At 42.2% G+C, this 23,937-nt stretch overlaps 1 protein-coding gene across 3 annotated transcripts; it reads right to left on the bottom strand.

Annotated features, from left to right (window-relative positions):
* Window positions 1-361: 361 nt before the first annotated feature.
* On the bottom strand, window positions 362-7,951 carry LOC111255594 (uncharacterized). Of its 3 annotated transcripts, XM_086985094.1 has the most exons (4): window positions 7,594-7,951; window positions 7,346-7,438; window positions 3,505-4,953; window positions 362-2,142 (listed from the first exon to the last, which is right to left on the bottom strand). In XM_086985094.1, exons 3-4 carry the CDS (start codon window positions 4,907-4,909, stop codon window positions 1,493-1,495), a joined length of 2,055 nt encoding a protein of 684 aa, XP_086841220.1. In that variant the 5' UTR covers window positions 4,910-4,953; window positions 7,346-7,438; window positions 7,594-7,951; the 3' UTR covers window positions 362-1,492. The 3 variants fall into 3 exon arrangements, with proteins under 3 accessions (XP_086841220.1, XP_022673450.1, XP_022673451.1); XM_022817715.2 differs by having other exon boundaries at window positions 7,346-7,951; XM_022817716.2 differs by lacking the exon at window positions 7,346-7,438.
* Window positions 7,952-23,937: the final 15,986 nt, after the last annotated feature.

Below are 23,937 nucleotides of genomic sequence, written 5' to 3'. Positions count from 1 at the left end.
GAAAAGTTATCCTAATAAAAAAAAACGTTAAAAATTACCAGTGAGTGATTTAGATTTCGAGCTGCAGATGTGATCGTGTCGAGTGGTAGTTACATTGCATATACATTATCATTAGGAATAAGACTTTTAGCATTCGAAAAGAAAACTATAGAAATATTTCTTTGTAAATAGTTGCAAAAATAACTCATAACAAAAAATCTTGATTTACGTGGCTCACCCGTTAGATCTATACAAGCGCTGTATCTCTGCTTTAAGTAAAAGTGTAGCCCTCCCCCACCTGTACTATATATATTATTTAGATTACTAGTATTTTAACGATCACCAAAAATTTGTTATTTAATTAAAACAAAACTCGTTTCTAAAGCACCAAAATCATTTTATTTTGTTCATTTGTAGAAAAAATACGTTTGATTTCTGTTGTTCTCATTCTTATATGTTATACACGCATCAGCTAAAATTACAGAGTATTCTTTCTTTATTTGTCATACATTACTATATACAAAGAATCCCCAGACACACATTCAATCAGTCCTCAAACACTTAACCATTGAATACCGACTGTTGTTTTTTGCTGGTTATTTTTTATGAAAGAATTTAGAGTTATAGCACGCCTGGCTATATCGAAACATTTCAAGCGTTAATTTACCGATAAATAGGTGACACTATAAAAGTATTACACTACCCGGGAACAAGTGACGCGATGCCTCGATTGCTAGCGAACCCATCGTCGTCTTTGGCAAACCACACATCGCCTGTGTTTACGGTTCTTAAGCCGCTGTTCCTGTGATTGCTTACCAAGAGGCGCTCCAGGTTTTTGGATGCATCTCTGTATATTCTGTCCACTCGGCCCCAGCCATGATCGGTTTCTGTGTTATTTCAAAACGACGAAGGAGACGATGGCGGCGTGTCATCTCTATCTATCTACGTCTGTGGAGGGGTCTCTCTGTGGGCGGAACCCACGAACCTGGTTTATTTGATTTTCGTCAAACTTCCTTGACTACTTCTGGACATTGCAGCTGTACTGCTCATTCTCATAGAGTCCTCTCCTCTGTCTGTTGCATCGATCATGGCAAACCGTCCGGTTGGCGAGACCCGACAAGTATACGAATGTCGGCTGTGTGCGTGGAACACAAATACGTAGATGACTAGCTGGACTAGAACGGCTGCTGATACACAGGCCCGAATCCACGTGCATACTTTTATATTACATTAACAACTTTATAAAACAAAAGAAGCTAAAAAAGAGCCGATCACTTTGTCGTAAGACAAATAATATCTGGCTGACGTATAGGTAGTGTGAAGTGGAAGAACAGTGAGCGTTAAGGAGCAATTTAGTGTTGACTCTGCAATATGAATTGAAGAGCAGTAATAATGGAGTTTAATAGGCTTGCTCTATCGCACATAAAAGAAGAGTTTCTCATACTTGATCAAATGACTTGTTCAAACAGGCGCATACATTTATATGGGGCTACAGGTGAGTGTCGACTTACAACTACTCGAAGTAATAACAAAACGGAATTTGTATGTTGTTATCCTCCTGTCCTGATGATGACAGTCTAGAAGTTGGCCTGCTATTTGCCAGTTTTACCTCACGAAGGGTCGTGCCACTAGAATTAAGGATCACCCTTGCCGGCTGGCGGGATGCACTAGTAAAATCATCTCGAACCGGGTCCGGTGTTCGACATAATTCAAGAAGATCAGGACCTTGAAGCGACTGTAAATTTCGTGACGTTGGTGCTGTAGCTGCTGCTGCCGCCGCTTGATGCATGTGGCTAGAGGACAGTTGGCAGACGTAAACCCCGTTTGCTCCTGAATGCTCAGTTGTGTTGTTGTGTTGTTCCGAAGATGGTAGCCTTGTCTGGGAAAACACATAGCTGACTTTTTCGTTTAATGATGTCGGAAGCCACTCGGAGCCTCCAATTTGCTTGTTACTCACGGAACCGCTGTTCGGTGAGAGCTTTCTACTTCCATACGGAATTACCATTATCTTGTTCCGGTACTTGACGCAACAGGCTGCCAGCAGTACGCCCGTTAGTAGGAGTAGGAGGCCGCCTGCACTAACCAACAGGGCGATTCGGACAAAGCGAGACCAGCCATTGCAGTCGAGCGCATCTTCACTATCCACCTCATCGATGTATGCGCCTGCAAAATAGAAATGGAAAATGAATTGCAAGAAGAACCGAGAGCACCGATAATGATTGTTGATGCACGACTCCTTTCTCAGCCCCCTTCTACGTACCTAATCTACCCGTTTTATCTCAACATTAGATTACCCCGGCAACACAACACGCAACGAAATTACCACACTTCGATGTATACGAATAGTTATGAACAGCGCCAAGCCGAATATACGGAATACCTGGCTGGAATAGTTGTATGTAGTCGTAGAGGGTAATATTGTAAAGTCCCGAGTGTTGCTCTGTGTCATATTCAAGCCACGTCATGCTGACGACCGTCGAACCCCCTGAAATAGGGCTTTCTACACACAAAGGACGTCCCTCGTTCAAAATACAAAGGCTAGGGTTTCTGCGGTCAGATGAGTAGTTCGACCAAGAGCCTGCCGGGGTGGGGGTAACTATTCGCGCTTGGAACACTATTGCACCAATGAGGGTTCGACCGAGAAGGAGGAGAACTAGCAAGACGAGGCAGTGCTTGCAGCGCCGACGAGAACAGCAGCCTGCAATGACAATGTTGCATAGACGTCATCGTCGCCATCGTCGTCCGCGGAGGACAGAAAACTACAACGGACGGCTTCGGTAAGTTGATGGTCGGCCCTCGGACATGGCTTCAAGTAGCGCACTTCCTTCCTCCGGCGTTCCATGTTACGTTAGCCCTTCTCCGATACACCCCAACTTCCAGTTAAAGCAGACTTCGACTCCAATCCCCTTACTTTAGTGTTAACCTCATGTTGCGCCGTATACTCTATGCAAATGTAGGCGCTACCCGAACGACGCTTACAAAGACCCTTCTACGAGGGTGGTGCAAATTGGCACAAACTTAGCTACTACGCTCCGGTAGCGTGCACAAACGCAACCATAGATACATACTTGCGCAGACAGACATACAAACGCGTGCACGTACACCTCCGGTCGACCCAGACGCCAATCACACGCACGCACCGGTCGCGGCTCTCTCTATTACACCCAACAACCTAGGAAAAGCTTCGGTTTCCGAGGCACGCCCCGACCAAGTGGCCGGCTGATCCAAACCAACAACGAAAGTTACCCAACCGCGTTGGTGCTGTGACGCGCTGTGGCCAAAGTTGTACTTGCTCGCGAACAAAGCACAATTTCCAGCCAGGCGAAACATTGTGGTTGCTTCAGGCAGCTTAGGCGTACGCAGCAATTAAGCATGCATAATCGCTTGGTTTTGTGCATGAACGCATCTTCAGGAAGACATATTGGAGGCTACATCTTCGTTACTATTATTATTATTAAGCAGAACTATACTTCGTGTAAAGTATAAACGCACTCGGGTGTAGAATGAACGATAATTTAAACTTACCTGCAAGATGCGAGGGTGCTACGCACTTGATCCTTGTCGTGTCGTTGGTGAATGGCGAATGACCCGCTGCTGACGACTCGAACAAGGCTGAACCGTTAGCAATTGATGTCGAGCTTAGAATTTTCCTGCCCTGTGGGTGTATTAACAGTAGATGCTGTTGCTGTCGACGCTTCACCAGAAGCCAACGCAGCGAGCAGTTACAGATAAGTGGATTGTCTCGGATGTCAAGCTCCTCGAGATGTTCCCAAGCCAACGGCAACAGGTCCGCAGGTAATGATGTCAGTCCATTAGCACGCAGGTTGACCCGTCGAAGCGTTGACAGAGGCCGGAATGTAGCAGGGTCAAGCTGAGCAAGTCGGACGTTCTGCGAAAGCACGAGCTGCTCTAACTGCTGGTTGTCTATCAGAGCGTTTGGCTCCAAGCGTCGCAACTCCGTAGCTCCACTAAGGCTGAGCGTTCGTAATTGACGCAAGTGCTGAAAGGCGCGGTCACGAAGTTGTGGAATCGGATTCTGCCCAATGTGAATTTCTTCGAGTCGCGGTATGTCCGAAAAGCTGACCGATGGTGTATCGTCAAGCTGGTTGTCCTGCAAGTGTAGGACCCGGAGGCTACCCAACGCCCTAAAGGCACCGGGTTGCACTGTCCGCAGCTTGCATCCGTCAAGTCGTAGTTCCTCTAGCGTTCGCAGTGGAAGAAACGCTTCTGCAGGCAAGTCCGTTAAATCATTCATTCCTAAATCTAGCACACCCAGCTCGGTGAGATGTCGAAGCGCTTTTGTCGGAATGGAACTAAATTTATTATCTCGTAAACTGAGCAAGCGAAGCTTTTTAGCTCCATGAAAGCTATCAGTATCTTGAAATTGTCTGATGCGATTATGAGACAGGTCGAGCCGTTGCAACTGTGACAGCTCTTGAAATGTTCCAGCCGGCAGATATTCGATATAGTTGAAGGCCAAATCGAGATGACTTAGTTGCGACAAGCCTTCGAGTGTGGCATTACTCAAGGTGGCGATCATATTTCGACTGAGGTCCAGAATCTCGAGATCAGGTACCGATGCAAATGCCCGTCGTCCTAAATCGACCAGCTGATTCTCTGACAGATCGAGGCTACGTAGTGTTGAATACGCTGTAAACGAAGATCCGCTAACTTGTTTGATTTGGTTGCCATGCAGTGATAAACTGCGAAGGCCAGGATGTAGAGTGTATGGCACCATGTCGAGCTGTGCATTTGGACAGTTTACTACCAGTTCGGTGTCGCGGCACAGGCAACGTAGAGGGCACATCTTTGTGCTCTGTACATTTGTATTGGTTAGTGTGGATATCCCCACAATGTAGAATAGAAGCCATCGCATCACCGCAGTAGAACTTCGGCTATCGATGTCGGCCGGGAGGCCTACGCGAAACATTTTGCCGTGCCTGTTTAGCGTGACGGATCACAATCGGAACTCATCTAAAAGGAAAAAGCGACAACGTGGGTTAGGCTTTAGGGGTCACATGTCCAATGGTCGCTCGCGAAAGGACGGGTCGAAATCAGAAGGAGGGGACCGATCTGATCTGTGTGCAAATTGCTTTACTCTCAGAAGGTCCCCAAGGCACTACTACGAAAAACTACTCAGGCTGGGATACAGTCAATTCTGCCTAGCATTCGATGGGCTAGGGGATTCGGTCAAGAGGCATACTTCGTTTCCACAAGTTTTCAGCTTCTCAGAGGTAGGCAAAGCATGTTAGAACGCCAAGGAACCCATTCCAATTATTTCCAAATAAGTTCTGTTCTCGATGCTGCCTCTGGCGGGCCCTTTTCACGTTCGTCTTTGTAGGTCAAGTGTCCCATTATTTATCATTACTATTACTAACGGACTGAACATATTCTATTAACATTTTTGTAGACGAAGCAGGCACACCCTAAGCAGTTTGTATTGTTCCACCAATTTCCACACTTCAGAGCCACCATCAAAATCGTCAGTACCAGTTCTATTAGCAGAACAACTCGTACTCACATAGCCCGTATTGCACTCTAGTCGAGGCGGAAACTAGCTGCTGACTGGATGGCTAGTCGCTTAGTTCATCGTTTCAAATCAACTAAGAAGTCAGACTCAGCTGGAACTTGAAGGGAGGCGAATAGAAACGAACGTGGCTTAGTAAATGTTCTCTAGTGTTTTCTAGTTACATAACAGAGTGGCAGGTAACAGCTGGCGGCGAGTTTGCTGCAGCGAGACGTTGCTAGCGCCTTCAAGCTACGAACTCCCAGGCCCCAAATTCATGTCAGGAAGGTGCCTCAAGGGAGCCAGCTGTTTTAGGATGGCCCGAAGAATAACGTCGGCCAGGCCAAAGGGCCGTTCGCCACTCAAGCTAACGAGTCGAGGAGAATAGTGCATGCGGCCAAAACGGTGCTACTTTTGAGATGAGATAACCGTAACAAGTCTATGTTACATTGCAGGCAAGCTACCGACTGTACGTACAACTTATTGAGACACTGGCGGCAGCACAACCGATACACGGATCAGCTAAACTACGCTCGAGGCAAGGAGGACTACATTTGCCCAACAAAAAACAACAGACAGTTGTTTGTTCGCCTGATCATATGCTTGTTTGCTTGTGATGGTCGACTGCAAAATTCTAAAAATAGATGCAGACAAAAAGATGAGCTTCTCGCATGTATAATCACCTCTAAACAAATAGTAAATTGGTAGGATGATACTGAAATCACAAGTGCAGCAGAGGAAATAGTAACAGGGACTGGTGTTAGCTACACAGGGACGTAATGCTTTTTTTCTTCAATTAAGTGTTGTTGAGGGGCTTAAATTAAACCTGAGGATTCAAACTTGAAAGTTCAACGAAAAGTTGATAGTGTACGGCGGAGTATCCGGGGCATATTTCTTTCCATTTCCACTGCACGCAATTCCCCTGCACCCCCAACTCTTATTACAGGTGATAAGTATAGTAAGTTCTGTAGTAGTAAATTTAGTAGTCCGGTAAAAAATACCGGCAAGCTATTTCGAATGTGCAACTCGAAGCGTGTGTTGATTCACAACAACAAATCGAGGAACGCAGTACAGATTTCTCGACTACACTCTTAAGTCCACTATTGAATCTTTGTTGAGTTTGGATAGTGGGCAAACGCCATGTATAGATTTTGTTTTCCGCTGAAGTGCATGTTAAAAACTGAGTCTACTGATCGTCAAAAATGCCGGAAAACAAGATTACTCAATTTAGAAACAAAAATAGCTTTGTGTGTGCCTTTATACTGTTTGATCTACGATCTGCCGCTGTTTTTGGCAGGCCGTCATCATTTTGTTTTTCTCTTGCTTTGCAGACCACATCCTCATTCAGTCAGTTCATCCTCTTCTTTGTGCATTATTCTTTACTTGTCAAGACAATCTTCGTTTTTGATGAAAGTACCTTCCGTCTCTTTGGCCTCGTAACTCCCCTGTCTCTTGTTCGTGTAATGTTCAACTAGTATAATTCTTTGTTACAACTATACGCCGCACTGTCTTTCTGGCTAAGGATCAACGAGTCTCGTCTTCCTACGAAGTTAGCCTTATCTCGATTCCCAATACCTTTCGTTGGTCTTTTACGAAGCAGCCAATGAAGCGTGCGACCGAGATGCGTTAAAACGAGCAGTAAATAATATACACCCAATCGTACTCCGCACGACAAAGAGGCTACACCAGCGTACATGTATTATATACAGTTATACATAAGAGAACTTCGAAAAATTTAGCAGGAGATCCTGAACGATGAGAAACATTAAATAGTTTTTACTGGTAAAGGAAACGAATGAGTCCCAAATAGCTACCGAACCACTGGGTCGCTTAATCGGCTCAGTTATCGGATCAACCTACCCGAACAGTAGCAGACATCACGTCCTTACAAGTTTGGACGTAGACGAACGGGTTCTCTCAGCGAAACCATTTTGTTAGCGGCAGCGCGACCCTCTTGAGGAATTGGTTGCTCCGTTGTTCGGTTACCCCCAGGTCACCATGCGAAAAAACCATACTTCTTAGTACTACTGCCACGTTTTCACTTGTCTAGCTGGTAAGCATAGATTAATACCAAATGGAGCGGTAATGGATTTCCGATTAATACGCACCTTATTCTGATGGTGTCTTCAAACGCTGATAGTGATATTCCGTCATTTCGTAACAGGGTACACAGACAGTTCATCCATGTAAATAGTAGAAACGAGTAAACCGGAGTCACTGCGGGAAGATTACCTCTACCGCACTGATAACGTGTTTCTAGCCTTTTCGTTTTGTCAACTGTCAAACTCTCCTGACAGCAATCCTCTGCCGTCTCTCGGAAGGCAAGGATTTAATGTTCTGGCACGAAATCCAACGGGAAAACGCATCGGAGTGGACACCTAGCTGTAGTTGGCAGTTAGCGCCGCTCGCAGCGGTCCGTTAGATGAGCGTGTTGATAGCAGAATGAACCGTCTGCATCCTCGCAAAGATTTCATGTTATACATAAGAATGTGCCCTCGCCTATCCTTCCCTCAGTAGTGCCCTTACTTGAAACCGAGTGGAAGGGATGAATGCAGTTTTCACGGCCGACAAGCTCTCTAGGACCGAGAACTTTTCGATATAGCGTACCAGTTGTTACCCTCGACTACGTACACATATATGTACTGCTGTACAAAAAGCGATAAGAATAACTTATCATTGGTATATATAGCACTGCATATTGTGCCTTTGTCAATGTAGTAAAAGTGACTTCAAGCTAAGCTGCTGATACCCTTTCAAACATACGTAAATCCAACCATTTCTTGTCATTATTAAATCGACATTTAGGTGACCAACACTATATAACTATTATTTTTCTGGTGTTACTAATGATAATACGACATTCTAGAAACACACAAGAAAGATTGCCCACGCACTTAATAGGAATCGGCAGCCTCAACTGCCGACGGTCTCAACGCGACCCCCTAGCATCGAGGGGACGGAAAGGGGCACCTTTGCAATAGTACGCCTTTTGTGGATGGCCTTCCAGTTATATCTAGGTAGTTCGTCGTAGCGTCGTTGCAGACAAAGTCCGATCTGAAGAAGTAGTGGACTTTGAAAAGACAACAGACGTGGTAAAAACATCAGACTCAAATTACGTCGTGAGCCTCATACAAACAGCTCCAGTTTTTGCGCTGAGATTGCGCACACTAGGGTACACACACACACGCGTCTCTTATTAAGCAATAAAAGTTGCTTGAGTGATTTCTAACCAATTTTTTTTTATTTGTTTTTATCTGTCCTGATTAGTACGACAAAATGTTGAACGCCTTAGCTTCAAGTTTTTGGTAGACTTTCATAGAATGCAGCATTTTTAAGCAGTACGCGTACAGTTCCTAGCCACACTTAAAAATACTTACGCCTGTCATGCGTACTTCATACAGTATCTTAAAGCAGAAATATCTACATTCGTAAAAACAAACAAGTACACTGACGAAGCATTTTTCTAATTGAATCTAACTTAAGAAGGGGCGATACTACGCCGCCTCAAGTAGTTACCGTTAGCGGGGAATTTCTTTTCTTTGATATCTTGCTGAATTTTCCAAAGCGGAGAATATAAACGATTCATTTCTATGGCAGAGGACTAGTCATTCAGATACTGTGTCTAATTTTACATCAGGCACCAAATGTTCGTCTAGCCATCATACACCTGATTCAGAGTTCAGGGCATAATCACTGAGTGAAATCGATGACATCTGTATATCATGCAAGAAGAAATTAAAAACACGATGTCCTACTTCGGAAAACATAGTTAACTGAGTAATCGAAGGTATGATTTTGTGCAATTTTCCGCATATTTCAGTATCGGCTTGGTCACCTTTTTCCAGGTGAGATCGTTTGCCAAACCATAGTCTACAGTTGTGTCGATTATCATCTTATGTTTGAGCCGCTGGATTTCTAACTCTTTTCGGAGAATGTTTTAAATAATCCAACATCATTATTGCCAGATTGCTCTTTTACCGGACACAATTCACGTTGACTTGTAAACCACATGTTTTTTGCTACCGAAACTTAAAGATAAGCCTTCACTATGGAGCTTGTTAGAATCTCCCTCCCTCTCCCTTTCTTCATATGTCTCTGAGAAAAAGCGAGAGCAAATCTCCCTTGTACGAAGAGCAAAGCCTTTGTTGTTGCTGCTGTCTCGATTTAGACCAAACATTCTGAGTAGAAGAAGTGACATTGAGGATTATAAGATATTTTATTGCCCAAATCCTGAATGAAAGCGTTTGCGTTGAATCGTTTCTCAAATAAGTTGTATTAGCGCTAAACCATCAAGCACTTTTTGGGCATCCATAACAGTCAATAACGGAAGTTTCGACAGAAGAATAAACATCACACCCCCGAGCATCTCAATCTCAGCATTCCGTAATGAAGGAAGGACATACATTTCGGTTTGCCACGTTTCCACCATGTAATTCAAATGTTGCCTTTCTAACTAGAGAGATCACAATTACTGTAGTTGTCCACATAAGTTCACTGACTTAGCCCTGCCACTGAGCACAATGTTCGTTTCAAGCTCTAGTTCTTATCGGTAAAAATAAAGATGCATTTAAGATGCACGAGGATCATGTACCTGCCAAAAGATACCCTATTCTATAGCGTTAGCAATGGCAAACTATCCGAAAAGTCATCTTTTTACGTCTAAGAATTTACGTAAGGATATAGGGGTACCTCAAATTACACTTAGGTCCTTTTAATTAGTTAAATGACACGGGTTCACAAATAAACCAATACTATAGGGTACAAACAAGAAAAGCGGTGCATCTTTCTGAACAAAAACTAATTATACATATAAAACGAAAGCTCTACATTGATGAACAAACCGCTTAGTTCCGATGTGACAATTGTACGAGTATCGTTTTGGTAGATAATTGCAAAAATATAAAAACTAATATATATAGTTACAGTACAAAATTACAGCGAAGTCCTACTTTGAACAATTACAAACTGGTGACAAGATCCTAGATTGAGACCTAAATATAGTTCTCACTACATGCTTCGCAAACATGTGGACGCCATGAGGAATGATTTGGAACAGCAGACGTATCTGTAGAAAAAAAAAACAAAATGTTAAGCTTAGAACAATCGCCGAGACGACGACACTGCCGACACCTTGGATAACAACGCTAGCTATGTCACAAGAACACAATTCATGGTACTTCTGGCATAACTTCTGGCAATAGCGTCAATTCGGCTAAAACTTGAGGGAAGTGCATGATAAAAAGACTCAATGCTCCCAAGCATAAGCCGCTCAAGCCTTAATCATATTCTAATAATGGCACAAATCACTCGCATACCGATCCGTGTGCACGTTAGAAAAGCACGTTGGCAAAGCTACTGCTTTGAGCATTGGAAAATTTTCATCCAATGACCGAAATTTACATATGGATACAATGTACCTAATTCTAATGTCGATATTCGAGCGCCGGAAGCCGAGTTAGAGGAATAACTGACGTAAGGACAGCAGCGTGAGCATGCTAGGTTGTAATATACGCTGTATCTGTCGAGGTAGAAGCCATAGCAATTACTCGGGATATAATCGTTCACGATGATTCTATGATGGCGTCACGATATGTATACTCATATAGTCAATACAATACTCTTAACGCGCTTAATTCAAACCTACTGACGGCCTAAAAAACTGAGTGGTGAATATATTCTTGGATCACCTCAGTGCTGGACCTTTTTTTTTGTTTGAAGGCAGTTCGTTATATTCGATAACGCCACGTATCTATTTTCGTGTATATAGCGATCTGATAGGTGCTTCCTTACCTTAAGCTTAGCCTCATACCACAGCAAAGAACACCGCTCCCTAAAATGTTGAACACGGCCTTTTAATCGACTCATATTGCTTTTATCTGATAAAACGTAATGTGTTAAAATTATCTAATGAGAAAGGATGAAGTTGATGTAATAGCTGTTGATAATTAACTCCAGTAAAAAGTCTGACTATTTCAGTTTGCATTTCACTTGTAAGATTCAAACCAGAGTCCAGTCTGAATCTGTTCCTCCAGATCCAAGTTCCTGGATAATATTCCTCAGATTAAACCTTGCGGCTCTATATGTTCAAACTATTCTGTCACGGATGCAATTGTCTTGAGCTAGCACGTCTGCGTTAGGAGTCTGGATCGTTTTGTCCTACTTAACTAGTCTCCTATTTGGTTCACTGGGATAAAGTACCAGCGGGTCATCGTTATGATTTCCAATGATCCCTCATACCCGACGCCGATCTAGCTTAGCACAGAAAGTAGGGTGTTCACGTGTTTAGCGATGCTTTTGTTGATATACACGTTTTGTAGTAGATGTAAGCGCAAACGTTAGGCCAAAATCAAAATAATGACAGACGAGAGGTAACGTGACTGAATACCTACGACCTTGGCCTTCGTGCCTGTACGTGTCTAGATATGCATTTCAAACTTAATCAGAGATTGACATTTTTTTAATTCAAACAAACAGAAATTTTTATCATAATAATAACGGATTGTAATTGTATGGCTGTTGAAACAAACTACCTAAAATAAAAGTGAGTGCGTAGTCCGAGCTGTTCGAAAGAGTGAGCTTTGCTGTACGATACAGACCGGCTAAACGGGCCATCTGTTTATCAGGTATTAGATTTAATAGGAAATTAGGAATCTCACGGATTCTAGGATCCATAATGAACGCCTAAGCACGGTCGATATTTATTGTGTAACGAGACGATTGTTGTTCTAATTGGACTATGTATTATTATACATACGTTATCACTTTAGGATGCTATTGTGCGAGGGAAACTCGCTCGAGAAAAAGAAGAACAAAGAATATCACGCATAGATACTGCAAGCTGAACGGTATTTCCTTCTTCAAAACACCTTCTTTGGTATCCAATCTGCAATATTTTCTTATAGTAACACATCAACAAACAGGGCCTAAAGAGCTGTTTTTACCGTCTATACATCGTGCGCTGGAACACAAGATGTCACACTCAGAGAACAAATGTTACACACGTAAATTATCATTGTGTAAGCCAGATCGTTTAATAGAAGTAGGACACGGTGCTGCATAGCAAACCGGGAATCACGGTCAAAGACATTATTCCAACAGCCATTGACTGGATCGGTGACCACGAAGGGAACCAGCATACCACATGAATCGCTTCTAGACGAAGCATGAGAAATTTTCACAGTGTCTTACAGAAGATAAGTAAGGTACCTCTTCCAATATCCGTGTGGTGTCACAACGGTACCGAAGATGACGCCAACTACACCTTGGTGGGCTGTCCCCGGTGGGTTCGGACCGCTGAAGGGAAGCTCCGATTCACGATGGGGGCCAGCCACTGCGGCGTTGTTTGGTACATCTGTAGCGGCACTAAGGTAACTGGCCGGAAATAGACCGGTAGAAAAGGCCACATTAGAAAGGCATAGTAGCGACTGAGCAATCCTACAAGGGAGACAACGGGGAATAAAAATCCTGGCCTAACAGGACCTGAACGAGTGGCACACGAGACGCTAATACACAGCTAGGTACGTTGGAATAGTGGTGAATCAAACCTTGCAAAGAACTCGTGCGATTGGCGTGGCCGAGAACCCGAGAAGATGGCCCGGGGCGCGGCTAAAGAATTCTACAAATCCACTCGTCGTCCCTACAAACCTTGCTTGAGAGTGATACTAGAGTCAATTCCACACAAGGACATGCGGTCTAGGTTTCGGTGAGTAAGGGTCCTGCAATGACAGGCTGATACCGTTGCAGTGCAATCTGGACTGCATAATACATAAGCCCCCAACTCTTTTGAAGAAATCTTAAATTTTGTAAACTTAAGAAGAAGTGAAGTGGTCTAGGTGTGAAACTGGCGGGCGCAGACACTTTGTTTCATGGTGGGAGCTAGCCTCCTAAACCAACCCTTAATCTGATTATATTGGGCATAGAACCCAAATCATTCATCACTATAATCTACAAATCAGCGACGTGTTCAGCACACTAGATTCTATCAATGTCCCAGTTCTTGCATTCGTATTTATTAGAATAACGTGTTATCGGAGTATCTCCCTCCCTGTCGACATTGAAACAATAAAACTATAACATTTAATGTTACTAAGTATCTGTAGTGATCAGAGTAATTTAGGAAAACATCACATTTGTAAAAAAACCTCTACGTAAGCTATATATCCTCTATCGTGGGCCATTTGGGCCTCCTTTGTCCGACGCGTGTATCCGTAATAAAGGGGTTAATCTTATTTGAATTTCCCATTGATCAACTTCTGAGCCTCCTTGTGCAGCACCTTCTGAGAGAATACAGTTAGGATAGAATGTGATTATTATACTTATTGACGAACCAGTATGTATGGTACAAACGAATGAATAAACAGACCATGCCAACATAAGTGAACATCACTAGCAATACATGAGCAAACGCGTACGTTCTGTTCAACGTTCAAAACATGAAGGCGTATTTTGTGTAATCAACTTTAACAAAAAGGCGGTGTTTTCATGGGTTTGTCCTGCTAATCGCAATATGTACCCTCTTGGACGCAATGAGAATGGTTGGCCACATTACCACTTATTGGTACGTCGATCATCGTGGTACTCTCAAACAGCCGAGTTCTTGACATTCTATCAACGTAGGTTTTCGAAGCTTTCGGTTGCGTATCATTCATTCATCGTTTACTGACTGTGTGGTTCGTGTTGTATTTATTAGAAATTCTGGGTTCAAATAAATATTGATGGGGGTTATGTTGGGATCACCGGTTTCATCGTTCTTTTCCGTGTCTAGTTTGAAGCCGTTGTGAGGTCCATTGCCAGAAAATTGTAACCTGCTTAATATTCCTTCGAGGACTCACTAAGTCGCCTTATTCATACTCAATCAATGTGCCGAACAACATCTTGTTGGTTGGCCTCGATGGTCAACGGAAGTGCTGGTTATATTTAGCTCTCGTTACGGTGGGCGAATCTAGCAGATATCTCACCGGTGACAGCACGCTCAGTAATAATTAGCAGAATGAAGAGAAACCTAGCAATCATGAAGACGTCCATTCTGTGACTTTCTATTATCGACTAGACGACGTTTGTTTCTATTTAGCAGTTAACGTTTTTAGCAACGAGACCTAAACTCGCAATAGCATGGATGAAAAACATTGAACCATCATCTTATTGTACAGAGTAAGAAAGCGAATAATACATTTCTAAACCTTTGAATTTTGAAGATATGTGATTGTATATATTACATTGTGTCGTTAATGCAGTGGACTGTCATAAAATAACAGAAGTTAAAGTGGTAGACACTTCAATTCATCATGAAGTATTGATATGGGCGTAAACTTTTGCGAATATACGTTATCTGCGTATACCGTGTGAGTAGCAGGAGTATGGAAACATCGATACGCTCTGAAGTCGCACTTATTTCCATGAAAAAGACGCATAAGCCGGATACTACGAGCAAATTTGGTGGAAGCCACGTACATAAAATGCTATTGGTTACGGGTCGGTAGGATTTGAATTTTCACTTTTCAATATTGTCCACCTGTAATTGACTGAATGCAACATTTTTTAAATATAATTTAATAAGAAGACTATCGCTAAACTAGTACACTGAACTACCAGAACATCTTTACATGAAAATTTTGATAGGGTCACCTGAAGCGACATCGCTTGTAAAACAACGACAAACATGGTAACTAGAAATACAATATCTATATTGTGTATCTGTACTGAAGTGGCCTTTGATTTTTTTTATGATTACCTAAATTCAGGGCCCATGCTATCATCTATGCAGTGATCATGTACACTGAATTCGTCGAGCACCATTCCAATACCGGCTAATGGATTTATGTTTACCAGGCCTTTGCTGTACGAAACTGATTCAATGCACAATGGATGTAGATAATTTTTGAACCATAAATATTTACAAAGGAGAAAAATGACCCGTTTATTCCAAATGATAATAAAATTGAGATGCGTTATCGACGATCATTCTTTTGACTGCGAACTCATCACCCATAAAAACACCAAAAATTTTAAAGATTTAAATGTCTTGCCAAAGTTTCTATGATATATATGTACAATATATATAATCATCTATGATAACTAAACTTAGCCACAAACCTTACTTCACACCTATCGGTATCTACTGGAAGAGCTTTTTCCGTAATCGTTAATTCTATTTAAGAAAGGTTAACCTGCTTTCCGCAGAGTGAACGGTCTATTGAGTACGAACATCTAAATTCTTCTTCTAGATAACTTCTAAATAGAAAAAAATCTAATTTCTAAGTTTTGTCCGCGTTAAGGTCTGCACTCGCATGTATATGGTTGGAGCAATATAAGTCATAACGTTTAGGTTGCCGGCCGATTATTCTGTCGTGCCGGTGTGTTACCTCATTCATATTTTGTGCCTCTGTCCTGTTTTCAGTTGCCGTTCGGGCTGTAATCAATAAAATGTAACGGTGTCGTTCTTAGCTAGACCGTTCACTGTATTTAAGAGGCACGGAAGAAAAGACTTCAAATCTATTGTAGTAGCGTTCCCATATGTCATTTCTGTAGCCTGGTTTCGCGAAGAAATCGATATTGTATAACGCCTGCCCCCACCAGTTGCCCTTTTTGGGGTATAAAAGGCCCTGTAATCGTACAGACTTATATCTGGAAAATTGGGGGCTTGCTAACGTTGGATATTTCATTGTTCAATCCAGAAGGTGAGGCATGTCGATGATGTCTAGCGCTGTCTTGAAGCAACCAGACTTTTGACTGCCGTGCCAGCAGGCAATGAGTCTTAAGCTAACTATTTTAAAAATTCAAGATAGCCCGCTGCATTCGTCGTTTCTTTTGCGACTGGTATACCATCGTAGTAGATGCTTCTGATATCTACTGCAAATACTACCATCATGGTACGTCCGAACCTACTCGCTATTGCCGCTGAACTTGATTTCTCTTCAGGGTGACCACGTCTCACTCTGGCTGGCGGTAGAGATTAAACTACATTAGGCAACCGTAAGCTCCAGGCGGGCTTTTTTTTCAGTCATGTCCCGCAAATTGCACATAACATACACCACAAACATTTCCAACTGGCCTGGAAACTCATTTTTTACTTAGCTTCAATGTTTTTTTTTCCTAGTTTTCAATGTCTGGATTATGATTCTGTACGGCACGTGAAATGCCAATTTGGACCGACCGACAAAGCCTTTAAATCTCAAGCTCTGTTGTCCTAAAAAGCCTTCTCAATTGCCGTAATGTGTTTTTGCCTTTCGCTTACCAGCACCTGGCCAGCTATTCGCTAGCCTTCGTTCGTAAAACGTAGCCCGTTCGTAAAACGTTTGCGTAATTCACGTCCTGTGCTTCCTTCCGCTTAGGGCATGATGTCTTCGATGCACGATGTCACTCATCGTGGAATTTCTGCAGCGTTGTGGGCTCCGTGGAACAAGAACTGACCACCGAATGTTGATTCTCAAGGCTGTACAGTTCAGAAATTATATTTCAAAACCCACCGGATTTGCTTGTAACAGCCTAATACATTATATATGCGTTAAAAAAAATAATATGCATGTTAGGCCCTTGCCAGCATATACATGTTCACGTTGAACGATATGTTGGTGGTCAAATGAAAGTAAAATGGGCCAGCTCTATATATTTCTACGAAGTCCTGCTACCACAGTTTTACTAGATCGTCACCAGTTAGCCAGACGTCGTGCCGTAGAATGCGATAGACCGCAAATGCTTTTAGGGATAATTCTGCATGCTGATGCATTCATACCTAAAGGCCCAACTAAATATATCAACTATGAAGGTATGTTTCTATCTCATTTCTCAATCAACCGCGCCTCTTTTTAGTTACGGTACGAAATTCCCGCCTAGCCGATTTGAGTCTCAGTTTGTTACTGAGGGTTGTCAGATCTCCGCGGTAACAAGGACAGAAGTTAGGGACGTTATTATTTCGGACACTGTGATCGGTTATTTAGGCCAAAATAGTTCGAGTCGATGTTGCTGATTTTAATGATCCGTACAACTTAAATGCCTGCTCTTAATGGAGAAACGGTTTGCCATCGGTGAAAATTTGAGTATGTCCGCCCCTCGCAACTAAAACCCAGCGCCATTTTTTCCAATACTATTAATTCGGTAGCCCTTTTTAGATGCCTAAATTACTATATATATATAGTAATTTCTATAAGTAAGTAATATATATAAGAAACTATAGTAAAAGTATGATTCTCGAAAGGAAAATTTTTACAGTCAGACATACGCGAAACCATTGCTGCAAGGGTATCAATTCACTGAGATAGTTGCCATTTGAGCCGTGAGAACGAGCAGTCGCTTCTTGTTATCGAGATATCAGTTTATATCTGAATGATACTAACGCAGTAACCTAAGCAACAGTTATCGTAGGATCATACGCCAGCCTATAATTTGATTGAAGTACATAAAATGTTTCAACTAAAAAATTTTATGTCAAATTATGGAGTGGCACTTACCATTAACATCATTGACCAACCGCTTTCTGTAGAAGGTATAAAGACCACCCAGGCTTATCACGTAACGGATATTATCGTAGTCTGAGGAAAGTAAGTGTCTGACGTGCAGGTTTTGTCGTGAATGTTTTTTGTCGTGCTTGCGAACACGTTCGACTGCTTCGTTCGCTGTAAGGTAAACGTTAAATTATTACTACCATTATCTTAGCTCAACATTTGTCCAAGGCATGCCACGAGTGCGTTCCTTGTTTATAAAGCAACGAGATAAATCGGCATTGACAACGCTGCTCTCTCTCTCTCTCTGCTAGAAATCTACGTAAACGGTTCTGATTTCCACTTCATGTGTGCGTGTAAGTTAATCATCGAAGTTGAAGATGCAAACCAAGATAGACAACTTAGAAGCGTGTGGCAAGTTACGAACAGGTTGGCATCGAATCTGGCTAATCTATTGATAACGGAAACATCAGCAGAAATTAGAGGATTGCATAAATTATGAAAAGCCCTTCTTGGAACTTCGGCAGAATTCGCTATTTGCAACAGTGTATATATGCGGCTGCCAACATAATATTAACCGCTTCTAGCTGGATGGCTCCAAAGTCACCTAGTTCAAGTCGTTTCGAATTCAACAATCATATATTTGGTAGAATTGTTTAAAAGAAAAGAAAACTATTCAGCTTTGAGGTAGGGCGTCCTAAAACTGAAGAAAATGTTTACGAAAATTTGCTACGTTTTATTGTTTGCAAAAAAAAAAAACATAGTTCAAGGAATGGACGCACACAAATCAACGCAAACGGGTTTACATGCTGTACTACCATCTGGGAAATTTTACAGAAACACAATGGAATCCAATCGTTTCTAAAGCAGTCTCCTATGAAAAATAGATCACATATTAGAATAGCGCGTATGTGAGGGACATAGGTTTCGCAATCTGTGGCTGGCTCCAAAGCAAACGCTGCCATGTGTTTAATGGGAGTGGAAAGGAATATTGCATTATGGGTTACTGCCGCCTGGCAAAACAATTAATTCAGATCTCTACTGTCAACAGGAATACAATAAGTCATAGAGAGAACAGTGAACAGAAAAGGCATCGTCTTCCATCATGTGCCAGGCCACATACAGCTATAGTTATCCGGCACAAATTGTGAGAACCTGAATGTGCTGTTTCAAAGCAACCGCTTGCACTATCAGACTGTCATCTATCTCGGTCTCTATAGAACTCCCCTATTGATGTTAATTGAGTTTCAATAGAACGATGCAGAAAATTTGCTTGTACAATTTTTCGGCCAAAAATTACAGAAGCTCTACAATAACGGGATTATGATGTTACCAGAGAAGTGGCAGAAGGTTTTCGACTAAAATAGAGCATATCTGCTTTGGTACGATTATCTTGAGATATGAAAAATATTTGCTTCAATTTCGGCGTAGAGATAATTGATACAAATTGAATCAACGATTCAGTACGTGAGATAGTTTACAGGCTTGCTGACAATGGCCTTTTCTTAAAGGACGACGAGTGAGCTATAGGAGCGCGTATCTTATCCGTCGCTCAACAATAGGTCGGCATATTTTTTCACCGCCAGTGGTGCCAGGTCCTAGGTAGGGTAAGTCCTTCGCCTCACAGGGACCTTCTGAAAGGACCATGCGTTATTCTGTATGAAGTTATAGTGATTTATGAAACGTGTGCTTGCTATCGTTAAGATATCTGAGCAAACAAGTAATACTACAACTTTCAGATCATTCAATCAAACAAATGCGGACATAACCCTCAGTCATTATATTTCTGATAAATCGTGGTGTGAAGTCGATGTGGAGAAGTGAGAAGAGGCAAATCAGATATAAACTTCGCGATTGATACGTTCAAATCATAGTCGATCGCGACATGCCCAACGCTTCGACCCGTCGCGAAGCGCTAGCTCTATGACGCCTACGAAAGAACGATAGAACAAAACACAGTTTTTTTAAAATGAGCCTAATTCGAAACGCCAAACTGACAACGCAGTCAGCAGTGAAACCATGATCTCTGTAAAATGTATCGCTTGAACTGACTGGCCATCGCCAAAAACTCAAAAAAGGACATGAGTATATTACTTTCTTAGAAACAAGACATTGACAAGTTTCATCTCAACTTTTTCTTAGGGTTTGTTTACAAATCGATCGAGTACGAAGAAGCCAACGCTCCTTATAGGCCTATCAGCTTCCCTGTGAAGTGTCATTAGAACTTTAAACTGATTTAAATTATAGTTCTGTACTGTAATAAATGTAGAGTTAAAAAAAAAAACTTATTGCATTATCCTCGAATTCTGATCTTCGTAATCTAGTTCTAATCTTACGCTTGGACCACATGGCTCAATCTGGATATCGTCTAAGTCTGCATATTCGGATATATCCTCTTAAAAATACATAACATGATGTTTTCACATAGTGCGCAACTTTCATAGACGCCAAAATCCCCAACATAAATAACTTCGTGTGGCAGGTTTACTTGCAACATCGCGTCAGTATCATCCAGAATATAAGTACATTTCCTTAAGTTACTTGCTATTCTTAACAAGCACACTTTTTTTTTTTGTTCCGACCGTACAACCAACGCTATCGACACGTCCTACGAAAAACTGGAACAAAAGCAAAAACAATCTATTTTATTTTTAAAGCAGTGTAAGTAATACTACTTGCATAAAGGTACAACTAGGGCGTGTAGGCTTTGCCCTAATTGTGTACGTGGGTAATGCAACTCTCTTTACGTAGCTGAGCCATGTAGGCAACTGTAAACCTAGCGAAATAATAGCGTTTACATAATCACCGAAGCTACACCAGTATTACAATAAAATTTATGAAACAGTATCCTAAAAACGATACACACCTTGATTTAAATGAGCTTTGCCTCATACGACGAAAATACAAAGGAAATATAGTCGATCTTCGACTCTTGTGATGGTATTATGGCAAAGGGAAGTTAGCAATCAGGTAGCGATGATTTAACGTCCGGTTCATTTTCAGTTGATTCTCAGTACTTTCTTCAAATAATTCTGCTTTCTCAATACGTCGTACGTTTGTTTAGCTTAAACATAATTTCACCCGTTATCTGCAGATTAAAAGTTGGACCTATCGTGCTGCAGGCCATCACATCAGTACGCGCTTAGAGAATTCAGCGCTGGCCAAAAAATAATTGTTTCCACGACGCACGCCTTCGCATCTGCGAACTTGTTATTCGTGATTCTAGTCGTTCTATGGGTGGAAACTATTTCTAAGTAGGAACGTCTGGCAAAGCAACGTCTATTGAAATTCTGGCTAAGCAAAAATAATCTTTGTGTTCAATGCGAGAACATCAGATTATCGTGTACTTATATGCCTTCTTGTTTGACAGAGAGCTAAATTCGCGCTCGAGTGTTTGACCTATTGCAGAGTGGCGTCGTGACGAGGCCCGATGCATCATCTACACTAGAAGAAGTCCAGATTGAAAAACAAAAACCATAATTACATTGCTTATGTTTGACGAGAAAGTTGAGAACTTCACACTGCTTAATACGATCGTAGCAACTTCTTACTGCCTGATAGACAACATGACACGCAAATATTAAGTTTGCCTATTTTTATTCAAATTATATGGATTGGAAATACTTCGATCTCCTATATCGTCGAAATCTACTTTCGTATTACCATGTCTAATCTTCCCAAAGCACTACCATATTCAATACGTCATCGACACTAGCACGCTTCCTGTGGCACGTCTATTATTCAACTGTAATTTTTGTCTTTAATTGTCTGTTTAATTGCCTTCTTAGACGCATACGAGCCTGATATGTTTAAACAGCCGCCTGAAATCATTCAGCCATATTATACCTTACTATAGTAATTATACAGCGCAGTAGAACTTCTGATTCTCAACAGAAACATATAATTAAGAACAGCTTCAAGTACAGACACTAGAGAATAGTTGGAAGACAACAAACAGAACATACAAGTCCCGCAAATGACGACCGACCGTTTTGACAATCAAAAACCTTAAATTAGGCGGTACATAGATACGAAGTAGCGTCGTTGATTGTTGCCTGTCCGGAACCATATATCGAAGTTTGTATTTACTTATCTTTTAAGCTGCAAGCGGACGTAGAGCTTCAAGCTTTACTTTAAAATATTAAGATTACGAAAATAGTATTGGTCTGCCAAACGTCTGCTGATTCGAACGCGGTTAGGGTACGAGGGCGCTAAGCGTGATTTGATATATTGTTAGTGTTTTATCAAATGCCCAGACCTTCACAATAGTTATAGGAAGGAGAACCTTTTCTCTTTTGCGTACATGTGTCGAGTACGCGTAATATAAAATAAAGGATACATAACTCCTGTTCTAGCGATTTATGACTCATACAGGATACACCAGCCTTACAAAGAAATATTAGCCTAAATCGTGACTCCAACTATTTACTTCTGTAAAAAAAAACAAGACCACTCTCGTCTTTTAGCAGTGAGTTGTACAGTTACCACTTTCTCAATATTGTCCATGTGCCCGCTAATGTATTTGCATCTGCGGCTGGATGCATGTAATAGTTGGGTGCTTGCTTATATATATAGCGATGTCGGCTAGTGGTACGACAGGCCTTTACCAGAACCCTGCCTTTTCTTCTCCTTTCAGCCGTGAGCATCCAGGTAAGGAGCGCAGCTCTGACTTAACTGTGCTTATCAGGAAGAATACAGCCGTGGCAAGACATACGCACATGATCCTAACTAGGGCAAGCAGCGGCAGGTAGCTATATTTGGCAAAACTAGCAAAACACCCACCGTTCTTCCGTTCGTCCATCCGTCCCACCGACCAAGCGAGCGAGCGAGCATCTTTGACGACGTGCGTCTGGTCGACGAGCTGCGCATACAGACGCGTGGTATTGTCACGACTTTTGCAGCGGTAGCAACAGCAGGCCACACTGTATCGGAGTCATCTTACCAACGGTTCAGTGCGCTCTCCTGACGGTGTCAGAAAGCATAAGGAATATCCCAGCAGGTTGCCGTCCTTTACGCCAAACCTAGGCAACTAAATGAGCAATAAAGGTGTTCCCGTATATCTGCCCGTGTAGTCAGGAAACAGAAAAAGAAACAGGCCTTAGCTCTTCGCTTTAAAAGACATAATAGGAACGAGAGAGAAGATGACAGCCCACCACTTCAAGTCCAGGTAGGTTGGTTTCAACTGGAGAAACAAGTAGGAGCAAGTGCCACGCCTTGTCGGATGATGGCAACGCTAATAAATTGTCCTAAATTACGCTGAGTCAGATAAAGAGTGCAGACAGGTAAACTATAACCTGGAAAATCGGCAGAGCTAGTGGAAAGACATTAGTTCCTGGATTTGGGCCCAGAACGGTTTTAGCCAGTGGGAGATTATCTTGACGGGAGCAGTTCCGGGGAGTTTTTTTTACTTCTGTACTTTAATCAGTCAAGCTGCGACTATACTTAGCAAGCCGGCTTCTTGTTTCTTGCAGTCCTCCTTCGTTCGTTGGTATTTTTACTGACTGTCCTGATGTGTCTTTTCGTTTGGTTCTGCGCATGTGTGTTCTAGGGTGAGCAAGCACGTTGATCAGAACGCGTACAATGTTCCCGAGAAATGCCCTGCCAGTCCTTCTTACGTACAGGTAACTCACAGGCCCTAGCAGAAAACGGCTAACGACTTATGATGTTGCTGTTCAGTCATCCTTGCCTAGGTAATGTCAGACGAACACTTCGTTTATTCATCCAATCGCCGCAGCTGCACAACCCAGCAACCAAGCAATAGAAGACGACTGCAGGTAATATGCTAGATGGAGACCAAGCTGCCGGATACATAAAAAGAAATACAAGAAAAGGCCTAAAACTAAGGGTGTACCTCACAGGAGAGCAAGAAACAGACAGGTTGTGAGACTGTGATGACTCGCTTCTGCGAGGCCGTTTTCACTCACTGAAGAGAGCACAGCTTAACGAAATGGTGCAGCAATAGTTACCGAGGTCCTGTAGTTGCATTGAATACTCCTCACGATGAGTACGCCATCA

The sequence above is a fragment of the Varroa destructor genome, unplaced genomic scaffold, assembly GCF_002443255.2.
Source record: "Varroa destructor unplaced genomic scaffold, Vdes_3.0 BEIS01000001.1, whole genome shotgun sequence".
NCBI classification, from domain to species: Eukaryota; Metazoa; Arthropoda; class Arachnida; order Mesostigmata; family Varroidae; genus Varroa; species Varroa destructor.
This window is presented reverse-complemented; position numbering and strand designations above follow the sequence as displayed.